Consider the following 9,642-nt stretch of genomic DNA (forward strand, 5'->3'; position numbering starts at 1 on the left):
TCCCATTTGCTCAAAAAAAAAAAAAAAACTTTCGTTCTATATTAATTAACATACACGTAAATAAAAATATAAACATGAACATATATACATAATTATAAAAAAATGAGTTTTACGGTGAACGCAGTAGGCAGGCACACGTGACGCGCCATTCTCGCATCCGCGCTCGCTCTCACCTCATGTTTGCGCTGACTGCAAATGATCATAACTGATGGATAACTATGCCCGGGAAAAGACATCAGTAGTCCGGCGCCGAGATAAGAAAAAGAAAAAAGGCTGATGAAGCCCGTGCATCACTTTTAGGTACGTTTATAATCCTGTGAAACTTTTTTGGATGTTGAAGTTAATTACGTGTTTTAATGTCGGTAATAATATCACCGCTGCATCTGCCTTAATATTCTCTCAGAGTTAACATGTTCCCTTACGAATATTAACCATAATTTTACTACGAAAAAAAAAACATGGTTCTTGTAGCAATGGTAACCACAAATTAACCATGGTTTCGATACTTCAAATCGCTTCAAATAATAATTTACGAAGAATTCAGATAGGCCTAATATTTTATTGGTAATAAAAACAGACCTAAGCGATCAACAACTTTTAAAATGTCATAAAATGCATTATATAAAAACAATGAGGCAATAATTATTGGTTAATTAATAATAATCGTATGGTTTCATTGAATAACACTGTTAAAATACATAATAAATAAGCAATTTATGTACATTATTGCAAAGGGCGCCAAATGGCTGTTGTAACACTTACAGGATGATCAAATCCTTGTTTAATATTGACCAAACATTTAATTCACATATCCACTTAATCTTTAATTTTGGCCACCTTTTTGCGATAGAAATACTTGCCTCTATAATTTCTTCAACAAAAACATGTGGACATCACAACCCTTACAAAAACTAATCCTTGGCTTTATCGAAGTAAAACTGTAAAAAGTAAAATTTTATTTTGTGTAATTTCTGAATGCTTGAGACTATAAAATCAATCAGACAACTGTATTAGTAAAATCATAGCCATAGGCGACTGTCTAGCTACAACTGTAATTTGTAAATAATACAATTTAATTACAATTTAGTTATTTACTTTTATATTTTATTAAAGTTCTATTTTGACCCCTATAGTAGGTGTTTTTTTTTAACTTCCATAATATTTTGGGGAGGGGGCAAAACAATACAATTATGCTTAGGGCACCCATTTGGCCAGCAGCGGTCCTGGTCACATGAATAAATAAAAAAAATCACAAAAATGTTACTGAGCAACTGACGAGTAACACAGTTTTAGCGCAGATTTTCCTCGCGCTTTGGACTTTGAACCCTGGCGCCGCGAGCTCGTGCAGCGCTGTCAGAATACATGCAATTCGTGCGTGCATTAGAAAATATAACATTCTGCAGTTTATTTACTAATCGTTTGAGGCCATTTCGCGATTTTAATCATCATACAGTAGCCCAGTGGTTCTCAAACCTGTCCTGGAGTACCCCCTGCCCTGCACATTTTGTATGTCTCCCTCATCTATCACACCTGATTCAACTCATCAGCTCATTAGTGAAGACTGCAAGACCTGAAGTGAGTGTGTCAGATATAGGGAGACATACAAAATGTGCAGTGCTGGGGGTAGTTCATGGAGAGGTTTGAGAACCACTGCAGTAGCCTAACCACCGGCATCAGCCACCTCTTCTTCTCATCGGAGACATGTGATGCAGAACTAAACAGTCTCTCGCTGTCGGTGCTTCGTACTTGTAATGATTTCTGCGTCTTTCTCTGATAGATTTAAATACTTTCACACTGCCGACATGTTTGCTGCATTATGGTGTGTTCACACCAGACGCGAATGTGATTATTCGCGCGAGTAGATTACATACAAAGTCAACGCGAATAGAGGCGAATTCGCTCCGGGCGACGCGTTTGCCGCGAACACACGATATTCGCGTCTTTCGCGCAAGTTCAAAAATTTCAACTGGATCGGAAAATTCACGTGACGCGTTCTCGCGCAAGCCAATCAGCGAAGAGCTTCTTGACACGTCCAGTTGAATCAGACAATGGAAGAGAGTTTTTGACAACAGGTACAAAACAGCGATTGTAGTTATCGCCACCATGGTTGATCGCGCTATGTTTTTATTCGCGCGAGTGACACGGAAAACATCCCGCGAGTAATCTAGAGCGAGTGACGCGATGCGAATATTCGCTTCGCGTCTGGTGTGAACTCACCATTAGTGCGTGCCTCTATTTGATCGCGCTAGTCATTGTTCGGTACATATTATTCGGCCTTTTCGCTTATTCGGCCGAACACCGAAAGAGATTTTTTTGCTATTTTCGGCCGAATAATTTCGGTTGCCAAACATTCGGTGCATCCCTAGTTTGTTCATACAATACAATGGAAGTCAATGGTAACCAAAACTGTTTGGTTCAAAATATCTTCTTTATTATTCGTATCTTTTATTAATCATATTTTACCCAAGTTGTAAGTCAGTTTAATGTAATGACATTTTGATGATATTTCGCAAAAACACATCTTGCAATTACGTTATATTCAAGGTTGCATGCAAAAACCGATGTATGGTGCAACCAGTCTAATCCAATCAACAAACAAACTGAGACTTGTATGCTGGTATGTATATGTACACTAGATAATTCAGAGCAGTTACTGAATCATCATCTGACTCAGAGTCATTACTTTCAGTCTTGAAATTAAGTTTTGAGTGCTTAAGGTTTGCCAAACTTGAATCAGTATCATTACTGATTGGTTGCAGATTAGGTCATTACTGACGGGTTAAATTTGTAAATTTGTTTGTCAATTGTAGAAAACCATAATTAGTCAGAGCAGGATGTCCAGTCTTCAGACCTCAAAGATGATGATACTTGCATATAAAATAACCACCACCACAACTGATTGATGTAGGCCTAATAACAAATGTCTCTCTCTCACACGCACACAAACACACACGTTGCACTGGACTTAAACGTTTTAGAGGAAAGTTCTACAGGCCACAATCCACTAATATACCTAATGCTAGACGGGTTCACAGGGCACAGCATCTGTGTTTATATTTATAACATGCTCTTAATCCTTAACATTCAAAAATAGAGCGTGTGAGCAAACACCAGGTGGTTTGTTTTGCATATGATATCTTAAAGTCTGTGCGTGTGTAAATAGTTTTTTTCCACCTTGAAAATAGAAATAAGCTATTAATAATCTTATATAATTGCTGCTTTTTAAATTTAATTTACAAAAAATTCTAACTTCTGCAAAATGCAAAAACATACATAATGGTCAATCTTAAAAATCTGGGCAAAATGAGTTAGAGATGGCTTGTGCATGTGTGCTTTTGATCTATGTTTACATTGAGTCTGTATAGATGCTTTCATGTCATGAAACTATAGCCAGGTAATGACTCTCATTTAAAAAATAAAAAAAAGTTTTATTTATTTCTGCAGCACATTAAATGAAAGTGAATGCCTAATGTTGATCTGTTTGCGTCACTCTTACCGTAATTACTCCTAATGTTTATGGGTACTTAACATTACTTCTCATTAGAAGTCATAAGTGAATTGTTTCCCGTAAGTTGTTATTTGTGTGTTAAAAGGGGGAAATGGCAAGCACAATACACTGAAGAGAGGTTGACATGTTTTTTATGTCTGACCCACAAACCTCTGTGATTAATCCAGTTAAGCACTTATTAGCTGGATCAAAAGAGCATACGGCTACTGCTTCTAAGTTTGTTTTTAAAGATCTGCACATCACTTGCTTGCATCACATGCTTCACGACTTCCATGAATTTGGCAAGCATCATGAAGTTTTCATAGTTTTGACACAAACATTTGTCACAGTGACCTGGTTTTGAGGAGCCTCAAAGACCTGAAATGAAAACTTTCCAAATTCCAAAAGCACTCAGAAGGATGTAATATGCAGTCAGAGTCTTAGCACTAACATGGCTGACGTGGTTGTCCATGGCACATTCACACTCTTGCAGCTTTTGAAACGTAATTTTCAGCTTTTATAACTTTTCTATTGTTTTGTCAAGATTTTATTGCTGCTTAGCAATGTAGCTTTAAAATAATAAGTAAATACGAAAATAATGACAGGATTGAATTTGTAATGTTCTTACAAATTCTTAAATTGCTGACACTGATATCTAGAGTAGAATGGCATACACACACACACACACACATATATATATATATATATATATATATATGTTATTATATATAAACATTTTGTTTTTGTTTGTGCGTATATATATGTATATGTATATGTATATATGTGTGTGTATACTGTTTGGGGTCAAGTATAATTTAAAAATAATAATACTTTTATTCATTATGCATTAAAGGATGCATTTAATTTAAGTCAGGCTTACATTGTTAAAAAAAAAAATTATTTCACATACTTTTTTTTTTTTTTTTTCCCTGAAAAAAAAAAAAAAAGTTTCCACAAAAATGTTAATCATCCAACTGTTTTCAACATTGATAATAAGAAGAAATGTTTCTTGAACCCCAAATCAGCATATAAGAATTTCTGAAAGATTATATGAAGACTGCCATCCTAGGAATAACTTATATTTTAAAGTATCGGTTCATTTAAATTGTAGTAATATTTCACAATATTTAAAAGAAATGCATCTTTAGTGAGTGTATTGAACTGTATTGTATATTATTATATTATTTTTTAAATAACAATTTATTTTTAAATAACATTTATTACTACAAGTATATTACGTATTAAAAATAATTGTGTTGCTACTTGGCTAATCAGGCACAGTTGTGAGCACTTCATGTATGTAAAGACTGTCAAATCATTATTTGGTCTCTTTTTTTGTCTTTAGGATGAGTGAGGTGGCCTTGCATTGAAGCAGACCCCGTCGCCCCTGTTCCAGCATCAGCGTCAGTGTGATAACACTCTGAGCCCTGCCCCTTCAACATGAGCCTGATCCAGGACAAACTTGGCAATGAGTTCCTCCGCTCTAACGGGGGCATGGAGCCAGGCTTTGGTCCAGGCATGCTCATGTTCAGTCACCTGCCCCCTGTTACTAGCTTCACCCGGCTGGCCAGTCAAACCGTTATGGCTGACCTGCAGCCCCACGAGATGATCTTGAAGAAGGAGAGGGACTCGCCGGACTGTGGAGGAGGAGGGATGAGTGCTGGAGGCATGGGTGGTGGAGGTGGCATAGGAGGGATGATGGGAAGCATGGGAGATTACGTTCATGCCATGGGCATTAAACAGGAGAAGGTCTCTGAACATGATTACAGGCTGCCTCTCTACCCGGGTGGTGGAGCTGGAACTGGAGTACGAAGTGGAGGAGAGTTGCTGGAGGTCTCGCTGGGCAACCATCAGAACCTGGTGGTGCACGACCTCAGTCTGGGAAACGTAAGTGTGCCCATGTCTGTCTGTAAAAATATATTTGGACAGGATGGTTGGTAATTACACCAAGGAATGCTTTTATTACTTGTGCTGTTATTAAAAGGTAATGCACCCTCATTGTGTGATTTCCTAGATTCCATATTTTACTGAACTTCCCTACTTTCAATATCACTACACTCTGAAAGTTAAAGGTTCCTTAATATCAATGGAACCTGTGAATATCCATAGAAAAATGTTCTTTTAGATTATAAAGTTTTCTTCACACTAAGGAAAGGAATGGTTCTTTGAAGAACTGTTCACTAAAAGGTTCTATGGTTTTTCAATGGCATTGCCTTTTGGAACCTTATTTTTTAGAAATGTAGTTATTCTATTAAAGGAAAAGATGTCTCACAAGGAAAACATTTTTGAGTTTTAGTGGAATATAATTTTTTTTAAATAAACAGTGCTGTTTATAGTTTGTCTTTTTTTTTTTTATTCCACTTGCATAGCTTTTAGTGCTAAACTAAAGAAAGTGATAAAAGAAAGTTTCAGAGATTATAATATAGTCTCAGTTATTTAATAAGGCATCATAGTGTTTTCCCTAGTCAATAACAGCACAAGTTATGAATTTAAGAGATAATATAGCTAATGGCCTTCAGCGTCAACCCTGAGCAAGAGTCCTATAAAAATATATTTATTTATTTATTTATTCATTCATTGATTCAAGATTTATGGTGTTAGTAGTGGGTGTGCCGCATCAGTAATCTAATGGTTGTTGAATTTTAGGGGGCATAGGTGTTTTTTTGTTTGTTTTTTTTTGCTATTTTTTCTTTTGATATCTAAATTTCCAAATTCCCTAGATTCATAAATTAAGCCAGGTTTGTGTTTAAGGTCCGTGGAAGTCTCTATCCCAAGCCGAGCTGAAAGCAGATTCCACAATATTACTGTAGGACAGAAATTAATTGTCCTTCCTGTCAGTGATGCCATCCCATTTCTGTGCATGATTGAGGGGTTTGACTAGGTCAAATGCAACAGGACTCATGCAGTTGTGTGTGCGGAAATGCAAAACAGCACCTCTGCTTCTCATACTGTGATAATTAAGTCCTTTCCGAGGTTATAAGGGCAGTGAACCCATTTAATCATTATAAGGGTTTATTGATCATCTCATCCGCACCGACGACTGAAAGGAAATCAGGCTGAAGCATTGAGACACTGCATCTGGCTCTGTCTTTGTGCAGTAGCCAAAGGCAGCTGTGATTACATTAATAAAATGATGACTCATGCTAATTCGTGATTATTTCTAGCAGCACGCCAAGAAGTAACACGCAAGATGTCTTTGTTCTGTCTTTTGTTTTCTGGTTGGTTGGATTTAATCTATCCCAGTTGCTCTTCCTCATGCTTTTTTCTGTTAAAGGAGAGGTCATTTTAAAGACATCAGACTAGAGCAAAGAGTAAAATTTGTTTTGGCTAGCCATGGGTGCAATTTAAAATTTCATATCTTTCTCGCTCTATTTTTCTCTTTTGTCAAATATGCCATAGCCTTCAGAAGGACAATGAGTGTCACATGGACAATTCATATTTTAATCTCCATTCAACATAGGTTTTGTGTGTGTGTTTCTCGCCGATCTGTTGTTTTATACTGCCCAAATGTGAGACAATATTCAGATGTGCAGCTGGTCAATAATCAGCATGGTGTTTTTCCATAGATGGACGCGAAAAAGGGAAAGCGTCATTGATTCTCCAGGGATAGATATAGAGGCTCATAGATTTTCCACCCTGCCTTCTGTCACATACACATTAGCCAATACTTTTAATATTCAAACTAGTTTCTCATCTAGTATGTGCATATTATAGAGTTTTGTCTGATTTCTGTATCTGGGTTTGTTTCCCCCCAAAAAAATCCCCCCAAAAATCCAAGGCACAGAGTGTCTCTCATTCACACAACTTGAGTCTCAATATGCCATGCATACAAAATAAAAAAAACGATTTTTGCTTCACAAATGTTGTGTGAATGAATGGGATTTTGTGGTCTTTTATTTAGTCTGCTCCGAATCCCATTCTGTCTTTGTTATCCTTCCAGCTGTCAGGACGGCTGGTAAAGGATTCCTCAGGGAGGAAAGGTCGAAGGTCAAATGGCGAGGGACAGGAGGGCAAGACACGGAGGAAACGAGGAGAGTCGAAGGTGCAAACAAACACTTCATTAACATAAAACTTATTTATTATTCACTGCTATGCTTATTGTTAAAATTTAAAAAGGAGAAGATTTCCCTTCATAAAATAATATTAGTGTTGTCTAATGCTGAAAATTGTTTTCTCTGCAGTCAATGATGCTGGATCCAGATGGAGGGAGCTTGTCTCCAAACTCCAAACCACACATCTGTGAGCACTGCAATGCAGCGTTCCGGAGCTCCTATCATTTACGCAGACATGTGCTTATACACACAGGTCAGCATGCGTTTACACTTACACAAAAGAGCGTGCATATGTTAGAGATTGGCCTGTGCACACGGTGTCATCGCAAACAATTTGTTCCAAGGATTAACAGCCAGTATTAAGTAGAGATTATGGGTACTTGCATTCTGAAATAGCTGGTTTGTCAAGTTCACAAAAGTGCAAAACTATTTTTGTATTACACAAAGAAAACGTTGCTTACTTGGATAAACTGTTTGAATCATTTTTTAAAGATTTAAAATGATTTATCATGAAAATAGGTTTGCGAAAGCGCTATATATATATGCCTAACAAAACTACATTCCGTGACACAAAAACAGTATTATTTTTAAATTGTGGTAGATCTGGGCATCTGCCATGACACTCGCTGTGAGAAAAACGGCAAGCGGACTGAAAGCAGACTGACACAAATGGTGAAACGGTTGGAGGAGCTCTGTTATCACTGTAATATCGCACTCTTATCAGCCAATCAGATTCGAGGACCAGAAAGGACTGTTGTGTGTGTGTGTGTATTTACATTTATATATGATTTATATTATATACCGGTATATATATTTGAACAAAAAAGTATTTTGAACAAACCAAGGCCCTTGGAGTCAAAAAGTTTACTCCAAGTCATTACTTTAACAGCAGCCAAATAGGATTGCTACTTTAAACTTTAGATTAAGTTGTAATTGAGACAGTTATTTTACTCATACTTAGGGGTGGCCATTAAAAACCATCATGATATTTTGCTGCCTCTGTAGTCACTATAAACACGTCAATGCTTGACACTCCATGTCCTTTACAGGTGAGAGGCCTTTCCGCTGCACTCAGTGTAACATGAGCTTCATTCAGAAATACCTCCTACAGAGACACGAGAAGATCCACAGTGGTATGTTCCTCAAGTTCACACCAACTTTAGCTTTCATTTCCTCATATCTGGCTTATTTGTTAGCAAGATGTCGATCATGCTTCACAAGCCACTTCTGTTTTTATTATAAAATTTGCAAACCAAATTAGTTTGGTCCACAACTTATCTTTCCTTTCATGGATGTCTGGTTTCCAGGAGAGAAGCCATTCAGCTGTGACCAGTGCAACATGCGTTTTATTCAGAAGTATCACATGGTGTCTGTGCCAAAGTCCCACTTTGGTCTCCTCGAGGGCTCGTCGCCTCCAACGGGCTTCCACTTGAGCGGCCTGGAGCCGTCTGTACACACGCAGCAGCTCACACCTTCCCAGGAGCTCACTGAACAGCTGGACAAGCAGCACACCTCCCCTCCGCCACCTCCACACACTCCCAACACCAACGCCTACCAGATCACACCTCAGCCTCCCGACCTGGGCGGTCGGAAGGAACTGCAAGGGCCGAAAAACGGAGCCGCAGCCACCACTGGAGGATTCTCCCTGGCTGCGTCCCAGGACCTGGCCACGCTGGACCCAGCCAAGGCTCCTTATCAGATCGAGAACTTTGCCCAGGCTTTCGGGGCGCAGTTTAAAGGGGGCAGAGTGTCCCTGGCCTTCAGCAGTGACTCGGGGGGAGAGGTGACTCACCGCTTACAGACATCAGTCTCCGAATTCTCAGGGTATAGCAGTCTCTTGGCTGATGCCAGCAACCCAGTCAGCAGTGGCTCCAAAACCCCAACAAGCCAAAGCTACAGGTGAATGGGCTCCTGTGCCTAGATGCTGAGATGGAGGTTCCCTATTTTTATTTTGTCATGCTGTCTTTATTGTTGTTATTGTTATTATTATTGTTATTATTAATATTGTTATTATTATTGTTATTGTTATTTAGTTCTCCTACTTCAATGAAATTGTCATGTTTTTAAGTAATGTTTTTACTCACTGCCATTATGTTCATATGA

The 9,642-nt window shown here is 38.2% G+C and overlaps 1 protein-coding gene across 1 annotated transcript in view; it reads left to right on the forward strand.

Moving 5' to 3' along the window:
• Positions 1–9,442, forward strand: part of LOC107737892 (zinc finger protein 281-like) — a 13,196-nt gene extending 3,754 nt beyond the window's left edge. The window contains exons 2-6 of the mRNA XM_016549532.1: positions 4,833–5,374; positions 7,428–7,529; positions 7,669–7,792; positions 8,589–8,672; positions 8,847–9,442. Coding sequence (XP_016405018.1) covers positions 4,928–5,374; positions 7,428–7,529; positions 7,669–7,792; positions 8,589–8,672; positions 8,847–9,442 — 1,353 coding nt within the window. The 5' untranslated portion in view covers positions 4,833–4,927. The remainder of the gene's footprint in view (positions 1–4,832; positions 5,375–7,427; positions 7,530–7,668; positions 7,793–8,588; positions 8,673–8,846) is intronic.
• The last annotated feature ends 200 nt before the right edge of the window (positions 9,443–9,642 follow it).

This window comes from Sinocyclocheilus rhinocerous, unplaced genomic scaffold (genome assembly GCF_001515625.1).
Source record: "Sinocyclocheilus rhinocerous isolate Xijiao unplaced genomic scaffold, SAMN03320098_v1.1 scaffold461, whole genome shotgun sequence".
In the NCBI taxonomy this organism is placed as follows: Eukaryota; Metazoa; Chordata; class Actinopteri; order Cypriniformes; family Cyprinidae; genus Sinocyclocheilus; species Sinocyclocheilus rhinocerous.